General features: G+C 42.0%; 1 protein-coding gene across 2 annotated transcripts in view; it reads left to right on the top strand.

Annotated features, from left to right (window-relative positions):
• prkn (parkin RBR E3 ubiquitin protein ligase) overlaps positions 1 to 27,422 on the top strand; it is a 605,665-nt gene that overhangs the window by 202,598 nt on the left and 375,645 nt on the right. For both annotated transcript variants that reach the window (XM_078405212.1, XM_078405213.1), the window contains exon 4: positions 4,905 to 5,023. In XM_078405212.1, coding sequence (XP_078261338.1) covers positions 4,905 to 5,023 — 119 coding nt within the window. The remainder of the gene's footprint in view (positions 1 to 4,904; positions 5,024 to 27,422) is intronic.

Below are 27,422 nucleotides of genomic sequence, written 5' to 3'. Positions count from 1 at the left end.
GGATGCTCTCTACAGCCCCAGAGTAGAAGCAATGAAGGATCCTCAGAGACACTCTGAATTTCCTCAGCTGTCTAAGGTGATAAAGGCGCTGCTTTGTCTTACCCACCAGTGCGGCAATGTGCGTTGTCCACGTCAGATCCTCTTTGATGTGGACTCCCAAGTATTTAAAACTGCTCACCCTAACCACAGTAGACCCATTTATCTCCAGTGGCGTGTACGTCCTTGGATGTTGAGCCCTTCTAAAGTCCACAATCAACTCCTTAGTTTTTGTGACATTCAAGAGGAGGCTATTGTCCTGACACCAGAGAGCCAGATCAGCCACCTCCTCCCGGTAGGCCTTCTCATCGTTGTCGGAGATCCGGCCCACCACCACAGTGTCATCAGCAAACTTGATGATGGAGTTGGAGCTGAACCTGGCCACACAGTCATGTGTGTACAGGGAGTACAGTAGGGGGCTAAGGACACAACCCTGGGGGGATCCTATGTTCAGGGTGAGGGGGCTAGATATGTATTCCCCCATCCTGACCACTTGGGGCCTGGCGGTGAGAAAGTCCAGGACCCAAGCACACAGAGGGGTGCTAAGCCCCAGTTCCAGCAGCTTCTCAGCCAGTCTGCTGGGGACTATTGTGTTGAAAGCTGAACTAAAGTCAATGAACAGCATCCTCACATAGCCCCCCTTCTGGCTGTCCAGATGAGAGAGAGCGGTGTGCAGAACCTGGGAGACCGCATCATCCGTGGACCTGTTCGGACGGTATGCGAACTGTAGTGGGTCCATGTTGCGAGGAAGGAGGGCACAGATGTGCTTCTTGATTAGTCTCTCGAAGCATTTCATGACAACCAAGGTGAGGGCCACCGGTCGGTAGTCATTTAAACAAGCTGGAGAGGCATTCTTTGGCACCGGTACAATGATGGATCTTTTGAAGCATGCAGGGACCACGGAATTTGCCAAGGAGAGGTTAAATATTGTGGTGAGCACTGGAGCAAGCTGAGTAGCACAAGACTTTAGTACTCGCCCAGATATACCATCTGGGCCTCCAGCTTTCCTCGTGTTCACACGCGTCAGAGCCCACCTCACGTCATGCTCGGACACCGAGAATGTGTGCACATCCCCGGCGGTGGATCCCACTCCAGCCTCGCTAGCCCGCGCCCCGTCGGTGTTGTTTTTAGACGGCGAGCTAGGGGTGATGTTACCCGTCTCGAACCGTGCATAAAAAGAGTTCAGGTCATCAGCTAAGGAGGGGGCGCGGGACCGGTCGTTAGTTATAGCCCGTAGCCCCTGCCAAAGGCGCCTGGTGTCCTGCTGCTCCATCTGTGACTCCATCCTGTCCCGGTACCTCCTTTTTGCGTCCTTCACCGCCCTTCACATTCGGTAGGACTCTACCTTGTAGTCGTCCATATTGTCGGATGCCAGGCCAGAGTTGTAAGCAGCGGTGCGAGCATTCAAGGCAACGCGAATAGACCTGTCCACCCAGGGTTTTTGGTTAGGAAAGATCCTGACCCTTACCGTGGGGACGATGTTATCGGCTATTGTTGCAATGAAGTCCGTAACCGCTTCTGCAAACTCACTGACGTCTCTGGAACTTGCTTGGAACATGTTCCAGTCGACATCGCTCAGTGCATCTTGCAGCTGAATTTTCTTGTATTGCACTCAGTCTAAAACGATCTTTGACTTCATGTAAGATCAAGTGATTTTTGTAAAATATTAGCATAATGGAACATTTTCTGAAGTGTGATGATTTACATGTGGTTCAGGGGATATAAAATACAAATGGGCAAATTTATGATATTCAAAGATCAAGAGAGAAAATCTCCTTTGCTTGATTTTTAAAGTGCCGATGAGAATAATGGCATTTTCACCTTATGGGCCAGCCTTAAGATTCATTCAGAAGGGTTGTGCCAAGCTGATAGCAGCTGCATTTTGGGAATAGTTGTCTACTTTTGTCTTAATTAACTGTCAGAAAAATGTCTAATTTCCTGATTGTTCATACAAATTGCAGACAACAGCCATTTGTTCCCTCCCTTTTGGAGTTCAGCGATATGTCCCTGCAGATGGGGCATTCGAATGGTAGGTCAGGATATGTATCACTTCTTAAGGCAGTGGTTATTTAAATTCCATTAACTTAGATATGACAGCTTGCATCCTCAGTCTATGCAGACATTTATAGTGGTTGCAAATTTAATTCCCTGCAGCACAGTAGAATGTTGACTTTTCATAAAAGAGGCTGTCGCAAGAGAAATGAGGGAACTAGAAATGAACTTAGCTGGAGACATGAAATGCAGTGACATAAAATTATTTCAGCACTTTTGGGAGCAAGAAAGGAAACCCGAGATTCCTTGAGGTGCACACGGTGATGAAAGATATGAAGCTGATAAAATATATAGATGACAAATAATAATTGCCAGGAAATATTCATTGACATTACAAATATATAAAGAGATAAAAGGGTGGTTAGGCAAAGAATAGGTCACCTTCAAGATCAGCATGGCCATCTTTGTTAGAGGCACAAGAGATGGGGGAGATATTAAATGATCTATTTTTATTGAGGAAAAGGGAAGAAAAGGAATGAATGCATTGAAATTGTTATGCTTTAGTTCATATACTAATGACCAAAGAGGAGGTGATGGAGGTTCAAAGCACAATAACATGGATAAATCCCCTGGGTCTGGCCAAATGCATCCTCAGACCTTCTGGAAAGCTCGGGAGGAAATTGCAGAGACTCTTGCAGAGATACTGTATTTGCATCATCTTTAGCCACAGATGAAATTGGAGACTGGAGGGTGGCTAATGTGGCATTATTTTAAGAAGGGCAACAAGGACAAGCCAGGGAACTGTAGGTCGGTGAGCCATTGGTGGGAAAGTTGGAAGGGATTCTAAGGGACAGGATCTACAAGCATTTAGATAGGCATGGACTGATTAAGGACTGGCGGGATGCCCTCTATCGGGCCAAGGCTAGGCGCCAGCTCTCGGACACCTCCTCCTACTTATCCTTGGACCATGACACCACAGATGAGTACTAGGCCATAATCTCACAGACCATTTCTGATATTATCACTTCCGGCTGTCTGCCACAGCCTCCAACCATATCGTTACCGGTTTTACCTTCCCAAAATCCATAAACACAACTGCCCTGGCAGACCCATTGTTTCTGCCTGCTCCTGTTCCACTGAAATAATTTCCACGTACTCGACTCCATCTTATCCCCCCTGGTCCAATCCCTCCCTACCTGTCCAAGATACCTCACGCGTACTTCGTCCCTTTAATGACTTCCACTTTCCAGGTCCCCACTCCCTCATCTTTACTGTGGACGTTCAGTCACTCTATACCTCCAACCCCCACCAGGAAGGCCTTAAAGCTCTGTGTTTTTTCCTTGACCACAGAAACAGCCAATTTTCCTCTACTAACACTCTCCTCTGCCTTGGGGAGTTGGTCCTCACTCTTAACAATTCTCCTATGACTCCTCCCACTTCTTCCAAATCAAAGGCATAGCTATGGGCACTTGCACAGGCCCCAGTTATCCCTGCCTCTTTGTAGGGTGTGTTGAACATTCCCTGTTCCAGCTGTACACTGGCCCAATCCCCAAATTGGTAGTAAAGTGGGCATCGAGGAGGGAAAGTTTCCAATAGGATCTTGATCAGTTGGGAAGGTGGGCCAAGGAATGGCAAATAGAATTTAACTCTGACAAGTGAACCCAAGGTTCTCAATATCATCCTTAATGCTCTTCCTCCACTTTAAATGATCTTATGCCAGGACCTTCCCGTCATCAGTGGTATGTTGCATTTCTTCAAGGAGGCTTTGTGAACATCTTTGGTTCTTTTTTTGTGTTTGCCTTGTAATCTATTGCCATACTACAGCTCAGAAGAAAGGCTTGTTTTGGAAGTGTTATGTTGAACAAATCAGTGTCCTCTCCCATGCCAACATTTACACTATTGACACCACAGTTGCACTCGATTGGCTGTTTCCCAAAGGCAAACATTGTCTGCACCCTGGAGCTTAAAGCAGAAGTTTGATTCTGGAATGCAGTTTCCATAGGTTGAACAGCTGTTCATTAGTTCTGAAGGCTAACTCCATTTCTGTGGGAACTAAGCTGCAGCTGAATGTTGAATGGCACTCTTGTTTTATGCCAGTCTTCACTAAAAGTAGTTATGTTGAAGCCCCATTGGTTAATATCACAATTCTCATTCTTTCATGGGCCAAGCATATAATGGGGTCAAATATCTGTGAGCAGCAGTATTTGAGGAGGCTCCCTATGATCACTTTCATTTGAGAGTTAAAGCTTTTAGTGAGTTTAATAAAAGCCACATGCAGAGGATGCTGCTGGTCCTGCATTTTTCTTGGTGTTGTTTCATGAAGATTGTGATTAGTGCGCCGAGGAATCTAAGCAAGACAAACTCTGATGATAGACTTCCAAATCGGTAGGTAAGTTGAGGACTTCCATGGCATTAGCCAGCAAAACGCACCCCATTATGAATGCTTTCATCAACTGCTTCACTGAAAGTAAAAGGACATGCATTTAGATCATGCTCTGTGTGACTTCAAGCGAAAGCAATGTGCTCAATTTTTTGAAATGTGGTTATTGTTCTAGGCAGGAAATGTTACAACTAATTGCTTATTAACAAGATGATGGTCGGTCAATTCTGCTTAAAATATTGGGGAGACCAACCTGTCCTTTTCCAAATCTTGTCAATTACCTGATAACTGACAAACATTCTCGATTTCACAGCCTTAATTCAACATCTGAAAGATACTACTTCTAACAGGACAGCTATCCCTCAGTGTGTATCAAGGTATCAACTGAAATATGTAAGCTGTTTATTCATTGAAAGGATACTGTATTTAGAAACAAATTAGCTGGTTGAACTACTCTGAAGGCCATATTTTCATTACATGACCTTTTATCTTTCAGGTTCAAGGCGTTACCACAGTTTTTATGTCTATTGCAAGACTGTGTGCAAGGCTGTGCAGCCTGGAAAACTAAGAGTCCGTTGCAGTACTTGTCAGCAGGGAACGTTGACTTTAACCATGGTGAGCTAGAATACTTTGTTAGCATAATTGGCGTTTCAAGTTGTTATGTTTGATGCTGTGGTGTCACATGCTACGAGAAATCTTGAAGGTTTATTTCACTCTTTCATTGTCAGTGCTGCCCATTGCCAATTTTTTGGGGGATTTATCGTATCCTTTATTTTAGTCGTAACATGTGGGAGGAGAAGTTACCATATTGAATGGAATCAAAAGGAGCTCAAGCTACACAATGGCTGAATAAGTGAGGACTCGGGCTAAACCACATTCCTCAGCTTAGCCAGCTGTCAAAGCACATAAGATTTTTTGAGAGAAAATATTAAAACAGGTAAACTTTAAATGTTATAAGAAATTAAAAACAAGATAATACACACATTAAAAACAATTACAACTCAAATTTCAGCACAAACCTTTTGAAAATACAGTGTTTAAAATGGTGGCTGGGTTGATTATCACGCAAGCTTCTGGTGTACACGTTGATGCGGTGTTTTTAAAATAGTTTTAACATCATTACGTGATCCTCAGATTAATGACTCATTGAGGAAATGGCTCACTTCACGAGGGTCTTTTTTAGTTTACAATGCATCCTGTGACCCAATCTGCATGTGATGCACTGGCCTCACAATACAAACGCTGCATCACTTTCTGGCCGTAATAAGCACATACTGGCAGCTCTGCGGGTGACTGTTATGGAGGAGAAGTGTCAGCTTGTGGCATGGTGACAAAGTAGCTTTATCTAAAATCTCAAATGCCAATCTGTCACAGTCAATAAAGCGTGAAAGACTAAGACAGAAGTGACATAGTGTTATAAAGTACATGGTGCAGCCCCTAATGGTTTTGTGCCTTATGAGTGCAGCTACCTTGTTTTGTGTGCTTGAGGGAGTTGGTTAATTTCCTTCTGGTTTTCAACTTTAATTTGTTTCTTGGGGATGCATTATAATTGCGAATGTAGTTGAGATATTTAAAGTAGCCGCAATCTATAATTAAAATAGCAATTCTATCACCTGCAATCTATTTTTTTTCAGAGTTAAATTTAGGTTTCAAAATTAATTTCAAGTAGAGTAGGCCTCCCTTGCTGCTCATAGGGACTACTGTTTGAATCTGTTCAGATTAAAAAAGACCAAGTTTGCATATTAGAAAAGCTGCTGCAGATTCCTTCTTAACTGCCAAATGACTTTATTAAACCATGGTATCCAGGGGCAGTGACTGGCAGGGAAGGCATTTGTCACCCTAACAAATCCAAAAATAAGTCACTCATTGCATTAAGTAAACAAATTATATTTTTTATGTGTCCTTCGGAGTTCTGCAGATTTATCAAACTGTATTTCAGTCAAAGTACCATTCCTCTAAACCAGCGTAGCTTGAAATGGTACTACAATTTAAAAGCTTGTCAAAATCATTCCCAAGACATTGTGCCTCATTAAAAGTAGTTGTTTTCCAGCAATTTAGTGCACCTGCAGATATAGTTCCAGGAAGGTTACGATTCAGGCTCCATCTGTTTGCCCAAGTGGGCACTTGTCGGTTTTTACAATTTTGAATTCACACATCATCGGAATGAAATGGAGTTGGAACTTATTTCCAGCTACACAGTCATTTGTATAGAATGAGTAGAGCAGGGGGCTGAGCACACATCCTTGAGGTGCCCCTGTGCTGATAGTTATCAAGGAGGAAGTATTGTTGCCAATTTGTACCAATTGTGACAAGGAAGCCAAGGATCCAGATGCAAAGGAATGCACAGAGAACTAGTTCCCTGAGCTTGCTAACAAGTTTGGAGGGGAACGCCGTGCAGTCGTTTATGAAAAACAGCCTGACGTATGTGTTTTTGTTGGCCAAGTGGGCCAATGCAGAGTGAAGAACCAGCAAGATCACATTCCCCATTGATCTCTTGTGGCAATAGGCAAATTGTAGTGTGTCCAGGTTCTTGTTGAGGTTAGTGTTGGAGGCATTTGCCTGTTTAAGCTTGAAGCATCTGAAAACTAACCTTAATAAATTGAGTGAGGTCATGGACATATTTTGTAACATTACTTCTTTACTCTCACAAATTCAGTCTTGGCACTTATTTCTCTGGTCACCTTCTCTGCGTACTGTGTTCTTTCAGCTGTGGAGAACTGTGTTCTTTCAGCTGCACTGGAGTTCCCTGCACTCTTCCACCTCATCCATAAAGTGTGTTTTTAAATAACTGGGCCTCCTTTACCTGTCGTGCTAAACCACCTTGTGGCATTAAATAAGTACTCGAGAGCAACTTCCAGATCTGTGCTCTCCTGTTCAGATGCCCTTTAAGATCTACCAAGCACCTTGTATCAATTAGTGTAGTTCGAGGTCCAGAAACACATGGTATTGAATGTTAGTAAATGCTCACTGTGAGGTAATAGTCAAAATCATGCATTGAGCACTGAAGTTGCTCACATACATTTGTACTAGGATTACAATTGTAAAATGAATGCCAGAGACACTGAAATGGACAATGATGGCTATCTACACACCACCAGCCATTTAAAGAATGAAGAATTACTTATCCTGTTTGTTTTGTTTCACTAAAATATGATATTTTGAAACTAAGAAGTGGATTTATGACCTATCACAGATATTGAAATTATTTTTTATCTAAAAACTAGTTATATATCTGTCGACAATTTCTACATGTCTTTGGTGATGAATGGTAATATATTTGTCAAGGAGAGGTTAGCTGTTTTGGGATGAAGGACAGTAGAATGAGTTATAAATGTAGAGTCCTTCTCTTCTCCATGAAAAGAAAATCAATGAACTCCAGTGGGACTCATGAATTGTGCATCGTGGGCTTAAAGATAACTCGTCTTCTTCTGAGTCAGTAGGTGAAGAGATGATATTGACAGAACGGAAAACAGAACTCTTTTTCATTAAGATCTTCATTAAGGGGGGATTCTTTTGTCCAATAAACATTTAAGAGCCAACTTCAGATATATGCGAATGCAATACAAGTCAAGAATTAAAACAAAATAGTAATAATAATTTTGATTTGCTGGATCATGGCTTTAAAGAAAAGTACCACCGTGTGAGAGGAAATTGGCAGCTTTGGAAGAGGAAAGACATATTTAAATAGTGTCCTTCATGCCTCAGAATATCCCATATCATTTTGCAGGTAGTAAATTAAACATGGCAGACAAATATCAGGCAAGCAGGTTTATTGCTGGGAGCGTGGGGCAATGGTGCTGACATGGGTGGAGAGAATCAAAATTCTCTGCTGTATCTCCCGGGACTGAGATCAGACAGGAAGGTTTCTCATACCATTTCCCTTCAATTTACATCAATCAGCTACCTAATTTATGGTCTGATTTCATTTATATTGAAGGAAGGTTCAACTCTGTATTTTTTATTTCTACTTATTTCTTTGAAGAGGTCTCATCAAATACATTTTCTCCTCAGGAAAGAATCAGTTGCTTTCCATTTTTTTCAAACCACTTCAGCATTATTATTCTTAACATGGAGAATAAGATAGATCTCTTGTCAGACATTGCTTTTGATCATACACTGCCTATATAATATTTATTAAGGTATTTCATACAGATATTAAACATAGATTCATAATAGATTCATGTTTCACAAATGAAATATCTTATATTATATATTATAGCAATATTCTGGCAATCATTCAAATAATTGAAGCAGTAAAGATTTATGTTTATAAGATTCACCATAAGAGAGCTGTTCTAAATTTCACTCTGATTGCTCTTTGACTCGATTTCTCATTGAATTTCTTTACTGAACGTTAAACCTTTTAGTTACCAAAATTCACTGAGCGATTCAATGAAACTTTCAGTTTTTGTTCTATATTTGAAGTTAATGAATCTGATAACTATTTTTTAAAGTATTAAGTGACATCTTATTCTTGTGAAAGAACAAGTTTCAGTTCAAACCATTGCGACCACATTGGTCAGCGGTAAGCTACATACATACAGCAGATCAAGCAGATCAGGTCAGAATTGGCAAGCAGTGGGAAAATGAACAGGATTATTTCACCCCAATTTGATCAAGTGGAGGTCAGTCATTAAGTTTGTATGATCACCCCATTATTATAATTTAATGTGTAGCTAGCACTTGTCACGATATTTAGCACATTGGCACAACTTTGTAAGTGGTGGACAACAGATGAACCTGACAATGATTAAGGTCATGCATAAAAAAACTTAGAGGGAGGAGGGATGGGAGCCATTAGTGATCATAGATATTATTGCATGTCCTTGAGAAGTTTCTTGGTACCCATGTCAGAAAAGGGGTAAAGTACAAATACTCTAATTTTCTGTTGTGGCTTTGAACTTCCTGACGGATTAGGTGGGGAAATGAGAAACCATCTTAGCAAGGAAGCCATTCATGATACCAAAAGAGGTGGCAGTGGGAGGGTGTCACTGAAGAGGTCGAAGACCCGTTAGCCAGGATGCAGATGCAGGGTTAGAAAAGTTTAAGGGCCTTACGGATGTGCTCAAGGCCAACATACCCTCTTTCCTGACAACAATCACTTGCCCTAATCACTGCATCATGCATCTCACTCACATCATTTATTAGACAATTTGCATCAATTAAGAGTCCAACATTGAATTTAAATATTCCACTGTATTCTCCCACCACTCCAGCACTCACATTTTCATCTCATGGCTTCCAGACATTACTAGCCATTTAACATGGCAGGCACTTTAACTGGACAACTACAACACACTTATTCTCTCTTGCAGAGGTGGGGCAAACTCCATTTCAACACTTTTGGATCCAACTAATTTGCAACATTTGATTGCCAAGGTCTTGATTTTCATAGGAACCAACTAACATCTGAATACTACAGTGGACTGTCCAGTTGCAATAGACAATAGACAATAGGTGCAGGAGGAGGCCATTCGGCCCTTCGAGCCAGCACCGCCATTCAATGTGATCATGGCTGATCATTCTCAATCAGTACCCCGTTCCTGCCTTCTCCCCATACCCCCTGACTCCGCTATCCTTAAGAGCTCTATCTAGCACTCTCTTGAATGCATTCAGAGAATTGGCCTCCACTGCCTACTGAGGCCGAGAATTCCACAGATTCACAACTCTCTGACTGAAAAAGTTTTTCCTCATCTCAGTTCTAAATGGCCTACCCCTTATTCTTAAACTGTGGCCCCTTGTTCTGGACTCCCCCAACATTGGGAACATGTTTCCTGCCTCTAACGTGTCCAACCCCTTAATAATCTTATACGTTTCGATAAGATCTCCTCTCATCCTAAATTCCAGTGTATACAAGCCTAGTCGCTCCAGTCTTCAACATATGACAGTCCCGCCATTCCGGGAATTAACCTAGTAAACCTACGCTGCACGCCCTCAATAGCAAGAATATCCTTCCTCAAATTTGGAGACCAAAACTGCACACAGTACTCCAGGTGCGGTCTCACTAGGGCCCTGTACAACTGCAGAAGGACCTCTTTGCTCCTATACTCAACTCCCCTTGTTATGAAGGCCAACATTCCATTGGCTTTCTTCACTGCCTGCTGTAGCTGCATGCTTCCTTTCAGTGACTGATGCACTAGGACACCCAGATTTGTTGTACGTCCCCTTTTCCTAACTTGACACCATTCAGATAATACTCTGCCTTCCTATTCTTACCACCAAAGTGGATAACCTCACACCTATCCACATTAAACTGCATCTGCCATGCATCCGCCCACTCACACAACCTGTCCAAGTCACCCTGCAACCTCATAGCCTCTTCCTCACAGTTCACACTACCACCCAGCTTTGTATCATCTGCAAATTTGCTAATGGTACTTTTAATCCCTTCATCCAAGTCATTAATGTTTATTGTAAATAGCTGCGGTCCCAGCACCGAGCCTTGCGGTACCCCACTAGTCACTGCCTGCCATTCTGAAATGGACCCAGAAAGATGCCTCTGCAATGAAGCTCAGACTGCTACCATTGTGGACTCTGGATGTCAGTATTCAATTCAACTTTTGAGCAAATACCAGCGGAATACAAAGATTGCTGATGCAGCATTCAAGAAAGGCTTTTGTGGCTCTGCGGAATGGGAATTGGCTGTTCTCTTTCGATCCTACCTCTGCAGCTCCACCAGCGTCCTTGGTGTTACCTGCCAATCAGCCAGCTCAGCATGCCACAGCTCTTTGTGAGAAGGTGCAGTTTAAAGCATCATTTTGATGAATTGCCACCTCAAAGGAAGGTGTGGGCTCAGAGCTCCTCGAGGCCATCCTTCACTGCCAGCTGCAGTCTCCTCAGCAAAGAGACCGGCTTCTATAGGCTTGGGAGCATCCACCGGGGATCACCGTGTAGAAGCAATTGGACAGGCAAAAGGACAGGGAAGGTGGGCAATAATTGTGTGTGCAAGTATTTGCATGGTGTTAGTCCTGATTGAACCTAGAAGTATGGTTTGAAATATTGATCTGATTTAGTTTTGTATTCAAGATGTGAGGCTGAGCTGATGCTGAGATGTTCAGCGAGAGAGTGAAGGTAAAATAGGAACTACAGTACACTGGTGGGATTTCATTTACATTTATTATATATGGGAAAAGTCTCAACCCGAAACGTTACCCATTCCTTCTCTCCAGTGATGCTGCCTGTCTCGCTGTGTTACTCCAACATATTGTGTCTATCACTTACGGGATGTGGATGTAACAGGCAGGTCAGCATAAAGTCATCATCCTTTACTGCCCTTGAGAAGATGGTGAGGAACTATTTGCTTACCCATTACAATGCTTGCACTGAAGGCATTCCCACAACACTGCTAGGTAGAGAGCTTGAGTATTTCAACCCAACAACAAGTAAGTTGTGGAAATAAACATCTGCACTCGTGTGATAGCTGTCCTTGACAACGCAGGTGACAAAATCTGTGGATTTTTGAGCTGCCATCAAAGAAGTTGGTGAAGTGTTGCTGTGTGTATTTTGTAGATGATATACACTGCGGCGTCAGTGCACCAGTGGTAGAAGACGAAGATGTCCAGGCTCCCTATCAAGCAGACTGCTTTGCATTGGATGATGCCAAGTTGTTGTTGAAGCTGTACATCCATGCTAATGGACAACCTAGAGCATACTCCTAACATGTGCCTTGCATATGATCATTTGATAGGAGTAGAATTGGGCCATTTGGCCCATCAAGTCTACTCTGCCATTCATGGCTGATCTATCTCTCCCTCCTAACCTCATTCTCCTGCCTTCTCTCCGTAACCTCTGACAGCTGTACTAATCAAGAAACTGTTTTGTGGGAGAATGCAGTGGAATATTTAAATTCTATGTTGGACAGTTAATTGATACAACTCATTTGATAAATTATGTGAGTGAGATACAGTGAATCAAGAAACAAGAAACAATATAGCGGAATAACCTCAAAAGCTTGAAGGAATGTCTCACCCATTCAGTATCTGATATTCTCCTCTAGCCACAGTAATTGTGTGTCTGGTTTAAATAGGTTTCTGGTGGATGGACACAGCCCAAAATGTTCATAGAGGGGGATTTGATGATGGTGGTTGGTAGGATGTTTTTAGACTTTTCTTGTTGAACATGGTTATTTGTCACCTTTTTTGCCCAAACATCAATGTTGTCCAGTCATTGCTTCCCAAGGGCACAGACTGTTTCATTCTGTGCCTGTTTGATGCTGCTCATACTTCTAACTGAAAGCCAAGTGTAATCAAACACCATGTCCAGAATGAGCACCTCTCCTTCGCAGTCTTATTCTCTTCTGCTACCTTCTCTTGCGACACAAATATGTGCAGAGGTGGAGCCTGCATTATGCCTGTGCTCTAGACAATGGTGCAAGTGATGACTGAACCCCCTCCCCATTGCCTGCATATTCATATGCCTCACTAAAACCCTTTTAAATGCCACTAACTTATCTACTTCAACCACCACCCCTGGCAGCGTTTTCCAAGTACTACCCACCCTCTGTGTAAAACAAATTGACCTGTACATCTCCTTTAAACTTTGTCCATCTCACCTTAAAGCTGTGACCTCCAGTATTTGATTTTTCCATCCTGGGAAAAGGATTTTGACTGCCTAACCTACCTATAATTTTATATCTATCTATCATGTCTCCCCATGACCTGCGGCATTCCAGAGAAAACAATCAAAGTCTGTCCATCTTCTCCCTGTAGCCAATAACCCCAATTCCAGGCATCTTCAAGTGATATGTTTAGGGTAGATGCAAATGGTAGGGCGCGGAGAGAAAGTGTAGCAATTTAAATACAAGGATGAGAATCTTTCAGTGATAATGAAATCCAATATAACCTAATAATTGCAAGAGTGCTTGGTACAGCTTTTTGGATAAACTCTGGTTTATGAGTTTTTTTGGTGGTCAGGACAACGCATTACTGCCAGACCCAGACATGTCTTTGAATTTTACATTTGAGTTTCAGCTTTGTTTAAATTCCTGCTATCCTTCACGCGCAATTAAAATGCTTGATGGAGCTTTATTCAGGGTGCTGACACTGGGGCAGTGATTGTTGGTTGCCAGGTAACAGAATGTGCACATACAATTCTTTGAAAGCTTGTCAAAAGAGAACCAAGCTGTCTGCAATCCACGTCTCTGCCCAACAAACCGTGGTTCATGATTGGTCAGAAATGATGCAATGATTTGTAGTTTTCATTTAAGAAATTCTTATTGAAACATTTCCCACGATTCCTTTGCCAGAAAGGATTGTGGAATGCTTTCTGAGTTCATCTTAGAGTCTAATGAAAACAGTTACTATTGTGGAACTTTTCAATAGAGTGTTTTTTTGGTTACACTCTGCCATGAAAATGTTCATATTTAATCTTTTCTTTGACCTTAAATTGACAATTCATGAAATTGGTAATGTTTTGAATATCAAATTAAAATCAAAATGCTCTGATAATTCTGAAAATGTGGACAGAATTAGATTTTATGACACAAGAGACTGCAGATGCTGAAATCTAGAGCAAAAAGCAAACTACTGCTAGAACTCAATGGGTCAGCCATGGACCAGAGATGGTTGATATTTTGGAACAGGGCCCTGCATGAGTGACACTTGATGCATGTAAAAAGAAAGAATTTGCAATGCTGTGGGGAAAGGGCAGGAAGATGGGATTTATCTAACCATACAGGTGGTGTTGGCTAGCTGAATGTCCTCCACTGCTGTTACATTCTGTCATTCTATGATTCTTCAATTCAATTTACAACCAGAACTGAAACAAGGTTCAACAAAGTGCCAATGATTCAGGTTTGCTGAATGGTCCAGAAACAGCAGATTTAAGGGTCTGTTGTTTACATTTCATGATATCTGTGGTTCCAGGGCTCACCCCGTACATTTTATGAAGCAACCCATTTGGCTGTCTTAAGTTAATTAAATGCAAGTGCCTTTTTTTGTGGGAGTATACATTAATACAGTCAAATGTTTCTGACAATGCAGTTAGCATTGAATAATATTCACTTTGAGCAGCTTTAGAGGACATTGAGAGGATTTATTTGGAATTGTGCGCAGCAAGGATTTGGAAGATATAGATTGGGCAGAACATTATGAGAGAGCTGGAAAAAGAACTGGTGAGCTTGGATTATGATGGATTTACAGTGGAGGGAAGGCAGATTCTCAGAGTCCAATTTGATCTTCTGTGGAAAGAGGGCAATCTACCAAAAGCTGATTCCCTGGGGAATGAGGTAAGAATTGAAGAGAAGCACGGTTGATTCCTCTCTCCAGCAGGTAATTAACATTGGTCTGCTGGCAGCGATCCAGAATAGATCTGACACTTTGATCAGTGGGGACACGCAAAGGTTAAAATGCTGCTCATGGAAAGTTCAGGGAGCACAAGATGGATGATTGTTATAGAATAGCAACCACAATTAATTATAGATTTCGATTATGATTTTGAGATCATTTTAATGTGGCACACTTAGAATGTAGAATAGTACAGCACAAGAACAGGCCCTTAAGCCCACAATGACTGTGCCGAACATGATGCCAAGCCTAGGATCTGCCTGCACATAATCCATATTCCTCCATTCTCTGCATATCCATGGGCCTATCCAAAAGCCTCTTAAATGCCACTATCGTATCTGCCTCAACCCCCAACTCCGGCAGCACAATCCATGCACTCACCATCCTTTATGTAAAAAAAAATGGCACCGTACATTTCCTTTAAACTTTGCCCCTCTCACCTTAAAGCAATGCCCACTAGTATTTGATTTTACCATCCTGGGGAAAAGGTTATAATTGCCTAACCCTTCTCTGCCTCCCATCATTTTATATACTTCTATCAGGTCTCCCCATGACCTCTGGCATTTCAGAGAATGCAATAAGCGAGTTCGGTATCTCGACTGAGCATGCGCCGGTCATAGGTCGCAGGAGCTAAACATTCTTGCCGGCTGATCTGCTGCGTGTAGACAGACCTGCGTTTCATCCGTATTTTCCAGTTTTGCTTCGCAGAGTTAAGAAAATACTGCTTTAAAAAATATTAATTAGGTGCATTTATGGTTAATTTGTACGACTATGATGATTTTATAGGTTTTATTGCATTATGCTTCAGTGAGTGAGTGAGATCGTTACGATTTTCTTTTACATCATTACTTGTACCGGAGCTGCTCCTCAAGTGGGAATATGTCGCACTTCCCAAACCATGAGTTATTCTTGGTTTTCCGGATTGTCGGCGATGCAAAAGAAAAACAAATGTTTGAGTGAATGAATTGCTACTATGTGCGGGCAGAATGTCAATGGATGACCATTGTAAACTTGAAGCATGCTGTTCATGCAGCAATTGGACAGCTGCAGAGGTCTGCATCCAGCGGAGTGGTTTGTCTGATCAAAGCGGTTTGTCTCCCTATAATATCACCCGGTAGACACAAAATGCTGGAGTAACTTACCGGGACAGGCAGCCTCTCTGGTGAGAAGGAATGGCTGACTTTTCAGGTCGAGACCCTACAAGAAGGGTCTCGACCTGAAATGTCAGCCATTCCTTCTCTCCAGAGATGCTGCCTGTCCCGCTGAGTTACTCCAGCATTTTGTGTCTATCTTCAGTGTAAACCAGCGTCTACAGCTCCTTCTTATACGTTAAAAAGTTCCCATGCTTGGTGCTTCATTGCGGGTTACAGAGCTCCCTCCCACCCCAGGAAATGTCATTTGTGCCGCAGCCCAGAGGAGACACGGGCGCTGCACAAACTCACCCTCGTTCCACACATCTCACCCCGACGCTGCTCCCGGGGATGGCGGTGCCAGCAGAGGCTGTGTTCACCAGCGCTGGCTCCCTGTAGCCGGTTGTCTGGGTTGGTCCCTCGATCACACCCCCGCTGTGCGTTTCCGATTGCAACACCCTGTAACCTAACGGAACGGCACCCGACAGGTATATGCCCGCCTGTCCCGGGGACCACTCTCACGGCAGCGCTGGCTGTGAGGATTGAGCCTGTCGGGTGCTGCCCCGTCAGGTTACAGGTGTTACAATCGGAAACACGCAGAGGGGGTGTGATCGAGGGAGCAAGTCCGTTCCATTGACTCCATCTGCACTTCATGCTGCCTCGTCAAGGCCACCAGCATAATCAAGGACCAGTCTCACCCTGACACTCCCTCTTCTACCCTCTCCCACCAGGCAAGAGTTACAGAAGTGTGAAAATACATACCTCCAGATTCAGGGACAGTTTCTTCAGCTGTTATCAGGCTATTGACCACTAAATAGAGAGTGGATCTGACCCACCATCTACCCCATTGGAGACCTTCGGACTATGTTTAATCGGACTTTACTGGACATTATCCTTCTCTAAATGTTATTCCCTTTAGCTTGTATCTGTGCACTGCGGATGGCTTGATTGGAATCATGGAGAGTCTTTACGCTGACTGGATAGCACACAACAAAAAGGCTTTTCACTGTACCTCGGTACATGTGACAATAATAAACTAAACTATAGTAAACCAGGAAAGATGTAAAATGGATTGCCAACTCACAATTGTAGGATTTACTCTACTGCCCAAAGTTAAGCGCTGCCCCAATCTTTTGAAATGTTTATGTGAGAGAGCCTATTGTGCCTGGTGATTTGAAGCAGCAGCTGAGCATGGAAGTCTTGGAGCTATTAATTCTTCTTCCCCTTACATTATCAGAATTATCGCTCATTTTCTTCATGTACTCACTATCAGAAATAATTATCCCTGTTGCCCGCTGATCTCAGATAAGATTTCTAGTCACAACCAAAGATTTTCCTCTGCCTCAGTGAAACAAGAAAATGCTAAAAGAACAGTTTAACCTAATGCACTTCTGATAATGTGCCGTGTGCTTCATCTGTCATGAGTATTATTATCACTGATACACATAGCTTGCACAGACACTCTGTAAAGTCATGTGTAATTTGTATTACTTTGGCAGAAGCAATAAAGATGATGCCACACTGGTAGTAGAGGTGGGAAAAGCAGGTTGTTTGCAGTTGAGTGATCACCTGACAGAATAGTATCTTACTTTTTTATCCTTTAAAGACCAGCCATGTAGAAAGGGAATACAGAGCTCTTTTCCTTGGCACTGTCAGTAAATAAAGGATGAGAATAATAAGAAAATAAAGAGATTTTTCTTAATTAGTGATAAATGTTTGGGTATGTAAATAATGTAATATATTACTCCAAAGTTCTTATTCTCCCTTTCTTGAAAGCAGTAGGCTGGATAAAAGTAAAGAGAATGGGCGAATTAGGGGTAGCCAGTCGTGTCTCCCTAACTTGATTGAGTTTTTTGAGGAGTGACAAAGGAGATTGATGAAGGTAGGGTGCTGGATGTTGTATATATTGATTTTAGTAAGGCTAAAACCCCTCTAGTAAGGCTAAGATCCCTCGTGGTTGGCTGATCCAGAAGATTATGATGTACGGGATTCATGATGACTTGGTCATTGGATTTGGAACTGGCTTATTTGGAACAGGCAGAAGGTTGTGGTGGAAGGTAGATATTCTCGCTGGACATCTGTGACCAATGGAGTTCCACATGGATCTGTGCTGGGATCTCTGCTGTTTGTGATATACATAAATGATCTAGTCATATATGTATTTATTCACAAAAATGCTAGAGTAACTCAGCAGGTCAGGCAGCATCTCAGGAGAGAAGGAATTGGTGATGTTTCGGGTCGAGACCCTTCTTCAGACTGATGTCTGACCTGCTGAGTTACTCCAGCATTTTTGTGAATAAATACCTTCGATTTGTACCAGCATCTGCAGTTATTTTCTTACACTAGTCATATATGTAGATGGGTTGATGAGTTGCTGATGACACCAAAATTGGAGGAGTAGACCGTGAAGAAGGCTGTAAGACGATACAGCGGGATATTGATCAACTACAGAGATGGGTGGAGAAATGGCAGATGGAGTCTACCCTTGCTAGTGCAAGGTGTGTCACTTGTGAGGTTAAATGCAAGGAAAGAGTATGCAGTTAAAGGCAAGACCCTTGACTTCATTGACGTTCAGAGAGATCTTGGAGTCCCAGTTCATAGCTCATTAATGGTAGCAGCACGTGGTTAGGTGGTAAAGAAGGCATATGGTATACTTGCCTTTATTGCCAGGGGCACTGAATACAAAAGTCATGAGGTTATGATGCAGCTCTATAGGACTGATTAGGCTGCATTTGGAGTATTGCAAGCAGTTCTGGTTGCCCCATTGCAGGAAATATGTGGAAGGTTTAGAGTGGATGCAGATGAGGTTAACCAGAATGCTGCCTGAATTTGAGGGTTTCTGCTACAGGGAGAGGTTGGATCGACTTGAATTGTTTTCTCTGGAATGTCAGAAGTTGAGGGGTGACAATAAAAATATATAAATGATGAGGGGCAAAGATAGGGTAGATCATCAGAATCCTTTTCCCAGGGTGGAAATGTCCAACACTGGAGGGCATTAATATTAGGTGAGGGGGAAAGTTTAACGGAGATGTGCGGGCAGGGTTGTTTTACACAAAGGTTGGTGGGGGCCTGGGACGCTTTGCCAGAGGAGGCAGATATGATAGTAGCGTTTAAGCAGCATTTGGATAGGCATATGAAAGTGCATGGAATAGAGGGATATGGATTATGTGCAGGCAGAGGAGATCAGTTGAGTTAGGCATCAAGTTCGGCACAAACATTGTGGGGCGAAGGGCCATTCCTGTGCTCTACTGTTCTATGATTAAATTGCACTGTACACAAACTTCCAACACTAGTCCTCACTCACAAGAATTCTCTGTCGACTGAACAGCTTTTGGCTATTTTGCAATGGTGGATGATAGTGTTCCATGAGAGAGCTTTGGGCAACAGTCAGAAACCATGTGGTTTCCCTTCCTCAGATCAGTACCTTTGAGGTCCTTTATTATGTAATACTCTCGTTGCAGATTAATTCATCTAATCTGTTGGATGAATATTAATTATTTTGGGATTATTTGTATGTTTTATTGAAGACATGAAAATCAAGCAGGGCATGGAGTAAAAATGCTTTATATAATGCAAATAATTTCTAAATATTCTCTGAATTTAGGGCTTTTCAAACTGTGTACATGAACATTTACCAGAATCATGATAGGATTAAGTTTAAACAAATAGAACTATTAATGCATTACTGTTATGATGTTCTGGGTCTGCCTTAGATATTCCCTGAGTACAGTCACTGCAATGGCCATGTCTAAAGTGATCTTGCATTCAAGAATATGTCTACCTGCCCAATATTAAATTATGCAGAAGCAAAACTTGGGAAGTTAACACCGTTGTGATCTGAACTGAATATTGTTTATATCTTCTCTAATGTGTACTTCAATTTTATCAAAAGACCAAGAATGTTCAATGAAGCAAGACCAGGTGGAAATTGTTAGGCTGCTTTATTTCTTACAGACAGCACAGAGTAACAGACTTAATCAAATCTCACTTCATGAATGATTCAAGTAATTACAAAACCTTTCTTGAGAATAAGAAAAAAACACCACACCATCTCGATTAGCATGCTTGCACCATTTTCTTCTTTTCTTTCTGATTACGTGCTTGTGTTCAGGGAGTTACCTCTCAAGAGGCTCTTGAGTTTGACTACCATTATTCTTTCTCCTTTCTCTATGTTTCCTCTGGACAATTCCAAAGGAAATCCCTGTACTTTATGCATAATCAGATTCACCCCACACAGGTTTAAGCAACACATCTGCTTTAAAGAAAAATAGAAGACTTGCACATAACTTGGCTTGCATGGGTTTAAGATTACTCGAAGCACTTGCAATCACATAATTATTTTTGAAGCGTACTGTAGTTATTATTGTAATGTAGGAAATGTGGCAGCCAATTTATGCACGAGAAGCTCCCACAGCATTGGAATTGACAGATAAGGGCTCAGGAATTTATTAGCTCTCAAATCAGAGGGATTAAAACTGTGTTGTGCTTTGGATGTAATAATGGTTTTAAAAGTTGCCAGTGTTGCCACAGTACAGGCAAAAAATAATCTTAATCAAATATTGCCTTATTTGGAAAGAGTAGTCCAATGGAATTTCATGCAGCGACACAGCTGTGACGTTAAATCTCCAGCCCTCAAAGGGACCCATGCAATACACAGAAACCATGGATAAAGGCATGTTGGCAAAGAACCATGAGGGGGGAGGGAGTGAACTCCTAGTTTTATAAACAGAAAATTTGAAATTTTAGTAGAGAAATCAATGATAGAGGAAATGTCTAAATTTATGGGTGGGCAGGGAATGGGGTGGAACACAGTCTTTGAGCAGAGTGAATTTCCAAGAGTAACCCAAAGGATTATGGAGCAGTGTAAGAAATGTACTGTGACTTTACAAGTGAGACTTCTGTACCTTGCACTGAATGTAATTACCCCATTACTGTTCACCGTTTCATTTCTACACACACAATCAGAACTAGACATTAATCCAGCAATTATTATTGCAATGGATGCTGCTGTCAAACAGACGCTCCTTTGTCCTTCTCCTGCCTCCTGTGTTTCCAATTGCTCTTCCACATGCTAGATTCTCTCAAAAACAGAGTTCTGCTCACCTGAATGAATGAATGAATGAATAATACTTTACTATCACATGTGACGTGTCACAGTGAGATTCTTTGTTTTGCATACATAAGTATGCAAAGAATCGCCACATATAGGGCGCTGACAAAGTTACAAAGTATTCCACTTAATCCTCAGTGGTCCCCCTTTGTTCTCTCGCCCCCCACCTGCCCCCCCCCCCCCCCCATGCCTGGTCCCCCTTTGTTTTCTTGGTGGCCCCTCCACTCCGGGCCCCCCCACTCCGGGTCCTCCTCTGTTCTCTCGGTGGCCCCCCCACGCCGGGTCCCCCTTTGTTCTCGGCGGCACATCCGGCACCCATGCCGCCCATCCGACCTCCAGCAGCCATGTGACCCGTCGGCAATCAAGCAGGAAGGTGACAAGCCCGATCCATCAAAATCCATCTGTGGGAAGAACAGTGTGGTGGCTTGACGGCTTTATAATGCAGGAGTTACTTGACCGTGCCATTCCATCATAGAAAAGAATGGCTCCATCATCTCACGTCTCATGTACAGACAATTTACCGTTAAGCAACAGGTTAATAGAGAGCAAACCCTCAGAGTTAATGGTCGAAGAGTCATCGCAATGCTTTCACTTCCAGTGGTCAGTGACAGCAGTGCATACAAGTGGACCCATTGAAAGATCACATTTGAGCACAGCCTTGATGAGCACATCATTCCCCTCTCCCTTTAGAACATAATACTTTTGTGACTGTCTGCCGGGTGCAAGTATGTAAATCTCAACTCAGAAAGGAAGGTTAATAGCTCAACGAATCTTACGGTTGAAATCAAATTATCTCATGCAGTTATGAAGGTTAAATAAAATTGAAATGAAAGGACCAGCATTTGAGCCTAATAATTCAGTATGCCATTCACTCTTATAGAGCATTCATAGTAACATTATAACACATCTTATTGGCTGCCATTTACTTTTGAAATTGATCCTACCAACACATCTTTTAAGGCATTTGACCCAAGTATCATAGTTGATTGAAACTTGAAAGAAGGTTTAAAAAAGAAGCTGCCTGCCAGGAGGGGATTGGCCCTGTCGAGAGAGTGATATCAAAAACAGCAGATGCCAAGCCCCCAGACTGATGTGAATGAAGCCTGACATCTTGCGCAGCCATCACAGTGGGAACCATAGTGGGTTGACATAATACTGAGGCACATTAACCTTTCTGTACATTCTTATTACGTTTGGATCCATCGCTGTATGTTTGGCAAAGTGATTTTGATTCTGGTGACAGAGGATAGACACTGGAAGCTAAAAGCTAAACCTTGTGTTCAGAAAAATGAATAGTCCTCCAATTTTAAAAATACCTTTTCCAGCTTGTGTGATTCGTTACTGGAGAATGGAAAATGCTACAGATTCTGTAAGATGACGCCAAGGCTTCTAATTAGGAACTAAAAATTATTTGTTATAGTGGCAGATGTGAGCGCTGGAAACTATTGCAGTGCATGTCATGAGACTCTGGTAAGGACTGGAGGATGCGCTTAAAAGGCTTTGACAACGAAATCTTGCATTGAGACTTGAGATTGCTGGCCCCTCTAAACTCCTTGTGCCTCCTTGTTTTCTTTCTTAAGACTCTCAGCTGCAGTGGCTGGTGAGCAGGCAGATGTCAGAAACCTAGTTAAGAAGAGGACAAACCACATCCACCAAAGACCATACACCAGAATTAAAAAGACCTGTAGCATATTAAAAATGGGTCACAACCCAAAACGTCACCTATTCCTTTTCTCCAGAGATGCTGTCTGACCCGCTGAGTTACTCCAGCTTTTTGTGTCTATCTTCTGTTTAATCCAGCATCTGCAGTTCCTTCCTACTACAATGTAGCACATATGTGTTGACTTCATTTCATCAGCAGCTGAACTGAGGTAATTGATTTTGATGAATGATAGAACTGTGCCTTTACAAAGGCAAAATGTAAATTCCTCCCTGACATTAAGTGCAAGCAGGTAGACAGCAAGTGTTTCAGGATATGCATGATTATGGCTGCTCAGGGGACCTAATTCCTATGCACCATCTTGTGGCTGTTTACCAGCACAGATGGTAGACTCCATAGTTACTTGGGTTTTCATCTGGTTATTCACAGTTCACAAGTTAATGCACCACGGCCAAATGTGGTATCAGGGAGAGCATTGGAGAGATTGCATCCTGGAGGCCATTTCTCTCCAAGCTCCAATCACTCAGATACAGAATCTGGATCTATCTACAGAAGCATCATCAATATAAATGGGCACATTTATGGCAATCATCGAGAGAGAGAGCCCCATATGACTGATAAAACAAGGAACTGCTAATATTACTATATGCTGTTAGATTGTGGTGTAACTTATTATGACCAAAAGGGTGAAGAACAGTAATAAATGAGGATGACACATGACATGGAAGGGAATTTGAAGGTGTTGGTGTTCTCAAGACTCTGTTGTTCGTCTTTCCAGATGGTAGAAATGGTAAATTCGGGAGGTGCATTTGAAGAAGTTTTGGTGTTGTTTGTTGAAGGCATAAGGTGATAGGAGTAGAATTAGGCCATTCGGCCCATCACGTCTACTCCATTCAATCATGGCTGATCTATCTCTCCCTCCTAACCACATTCTCCTGCCTTCTCCCCACAAACGCTGACACCTGTACTAATCAAGAATCTATCTATCTCTGCCCTAAAAATATCCATTGACTGCCTCTATAGCCTTCTGTGGCAAGGAATTCCACAAATTCACCCCTCTGACAAAAGATATTCCTCCTCTTCTCCTTCCTAAAGGAATGTCCTCTAGTCCTAGACTCTACCACGTGGAAACATCCTCTCCACATCCACTCTATCTAAGCCTTTCACTATTCTGTAAGCTTCAATGAGGTCCCCCCTCATCCTTCTAAACTCCAGCGAATGCAGGCCCAGTTCCGTCAAACGCTCATCATATGTTAACCCACTCATTGCTGGAATCATTCTTGTAAACCTACTCTGGACCCTCTCCAGAGCCAGCACATCCTTCCTCAGATATGGTGCCCAAAATTGCGCACAATACCCCAAATGCGGCCTGACCAGCACCTTATAAAGCCTCAGCATTACATCCCTGTTTTTGTATTCTAGCCCTCTTGAAATATATGCTAGCATTGCGTTTGCCTTCCTCACTATTGTCTTTGCCTTCCTCACTACCGATTCGACTTGCAAAATGAAGTTTTTGGAAATCCTGCACCAGCACTCCCAATTCCCTTTGCACCTCCGATTTCTGGATTCTCTCCCCATTTAGAAAATTGTCTACGCCTTTTTGCATGTCTCCACATTGCTACACTTTTTTTCCATCTGCCACTTCTCTGCCTACTCTCCCAACCTGTCCAAATCCTTCTGCAGAGTCCCTGCTTTCTCTACACTACCTGCCCCTCCACCTATTTTCGTATCATCTGCAAACTTGGCCATAAAGCCGTCAATCCACTCGTCCAAATCATTAATATACAACGTGAAGAGTAGCGGCCCTAGCACTGACTCCTGCGGAACTCCGCTAGTCACTAGCAGCCAACTAGAAAAAGCCCCCCTTATTGCCACTCTTTGCCTTCTGCCTTCCAGCCAACCTGCTATCCATGCTAGTATCTGCCCTTTGATACCGCATGCTCTCATCTTCCTTAGCAGCCTCACGTGTGGCACCTTATCAAAGGTTATCTGTCAATCGAGGTAAACAACATCCTCTGACTCTCCTTTGTCTGTTCTGCTATTTACATTTGCTTGGTTGTGAAATGTGAAACAAATGATTTACATCATTTTAACTGGAAAATCAAATGGTAAATATGACTTAGTTACAGAAACATTTTTTCTTTTGTTTTTGTTGGTAGTGTTACCATTCATCAATCTGTACTCTAGTTTTGTTTATTATTGTCACCTGTGAAAATCTTTTTGTTACGTGCTATCCAGTCAAAGAAAAGATTACATCAAACCGCCCACTGTCTTCAGGTAAAGGATAAACATTTAGTGCAAGATTAAGTCTGAATAAAGATAGTTCAAAGGTCTCTAATAAGGTAAATGGCAGGTCAGGCCCCCACTAGCTGGTGAGAGACTTCTAACAGGTGCAGTATAGTATAATACCCTTGTCGGACAGAACATGTGTTAAAAGTACCAATGTAAATAGTTGGCTGAACAGTGCTTTGATGTCGTGACTTGCAAATTTCTGCCTTGATTAAAAGGGAATACAATTGATATTGCAGGTACTATTTAGGAGTTAGGGGTAAAATTTGGGCTCATAACACCAAGCGAACCACTATAACAATGCTAGTTAAAAGACAACAGTAATGGCAAATGAATCTCTCACCTGAACAAAAACTATTTAGACAAGGACAGGAGGCATGTCATCAGATATGTTGAAAATAAGGAATCGTGAAATATGTGAGCAATGATAGAGATGAATACAGAATTTTTGTTTTAAATACAGAAAAAAAGCATGGTGCAATAAAACAGTTCACATGCATTAACAAAAAAGGCTTGTTGAACTTTAAGAGAGCATTAACAAGATGCTTAAACAAGTTGCTCAAATCAATATTTTTCCTATTACTAGTTCTTTTTGTTTTGTTAGGTCAAGGAAGGCTGGTGACATGGCTATCAAGTGAGGCACAAATAAGAAACCCTTTTCATTGTCAGACAATGTTAAAATCTATTTTAAATATTTTGTGTGGCAATGAGTCATGGAATTAGAAGATTAAAATAATTTGGAGATGAATATGGCAAATGCAGGCAAATCTGCTTTTATTATTTTCAGACCCTTATTTTGTTTGTAATTTAGTTCAGTATTAGTTTAATTTATTATTGTCATATATACTGAGATCTAATGAAAGGCTTAGTTAGCTTGCTATTCAGTCAAAGAAAAGATGATACATGATTACAATCAAGCCGTCCACAGTGTACAGATAAAGGAATGAGGGTACAACATTTAGTTCAAGATAAGGTCTGAATTGGCCTGGAAAATGACAGACATGACCAGGCCTGCTGGCCCATGAAGCTTATCCTACAATTGTAATTCAGTCAAAGAAAAGATGATACATGATTACAATCAAGCCGTCCACAGTGTACAGATAAAGGAATGAGGGTACAACATTTAGTTCAAGATAAGGTCTGAATTGGCCTGGAAAATGACAGACATGACCAGGCCTGCTGGCCCATGAAGCTTATCCTACAATTGTAATGTCGGTGCACATAACCAGACACTTCCCAATGCCCCACATCGATGTAATCCCTCAGAAGTGGCGAGAAAACAGGGAAATGCCCAGCCCAACAAGTGAAACAACACTCTGGAAGCCAGAAGATCACTTGGCCTTTGTTATCCCTAAACCTTCTTTCTGATGAATTACTTTTGCAGCATGGCTTTCACAGGATTGGATTTTGACCAGAATATCATGAGATAGAAATCCACAAGAGTACAGCTCAGTGTTATTGATTAATTGAACAGAGTGTTTTTACTCATAGCATTGCACAAGGTATGCTGACTTTTCAACTATTTATTGCCAAACTCAGATGTTAATTTACCAACCAGTCACTGATCTTCCGAATGTCAGAACCACATGAAAACTACACAATCCTACGACAAGGGCACTTCACTTCTTGTTTACAGATGCAGTCTGGAAAATAAATTCAAGGAGGGGGGCATGTGTTTTGCAGGAGTTTATTAGTCCATAGATGCTAATAACAGGGCGAGTTATATGCACAATTTGATAAAGCAAATTAACAAGGTTTGATTTGTATGCCGACACATGAAGATTTAGAATTAGTTGTTGCACAGTTTTCATGCCAGCCGTGAAACTTGCATGGTCCTTGCCAGAAATATAATAAATCTGCAGCTAGAAAAGCTTCATTTATTATTGGATTCGTGATTAATAGTGTTATATGCTGTAAAATAAGTCCGTTTGAGCATCAATCTGGACAAGGATGTGACATTGCATTTGGTGAATTAGAATAATAACAAGTTCCCCATTTGTAATCAGTTATCGGTGGCCCTTGCTGCAAACGATTATGTATGGACATAACAGGGGGTAGATATTCTGCAAGCTTTGCAAGCATTAAGCTAATTTTCTGGAATCAGTGAAAATGGTAATCAGATGACTACTGGCTGAACTAAATGGAAGCTGAAAATCAACCAAGCCATGCGATGAGGATCAGGTTTAACATGATACTGTCCACCTCATTCAGTTTACATAAAGAACTGCTGATATTTCCTTGTATGAGTGCAGAGTTGGCAGGTACGCTTGCATGAACATGGAACTCCTTAACTTCTTGCAGGTGTTCACCAGAATTTTGTATACCACAACCTTCTCTGCCCCAAGGAAAACAGGTCAGTCCTATCCAGTCTCTTTTCATATTGATGATGGACATTGCTCCATCCGAGGCAAGAACCTGCACCTCCTCTCATACAATCACGTCTTTCGTAACGCATGGGGACCAGAATGGCACACAGTACTTTACCTGTGATCTAACTAATATTTCATACAATTTTACTATAACCTCCCTGCCCTTATATTTT

This window comes from Rhinoraja longicauda, chromosome 9 (assembly GCF_053455715.1).
Source record: "Rhinoraja longicauda isolate Sanriku21f chromosome 9, sRhiLon1.1, whole genome shotgun sequence".
NCBI classification, from domain to species: domain Eukaryota; kingdom Metazoa; phylum Chordata; class Chondrichthyes; order Rajiformes; family Arhynchobatidae; genus Rhinoraja; species Rhinoraja longicauda.
This window is presented reverse-complemented; position numbering and strand designations above follow the sequence as displayed.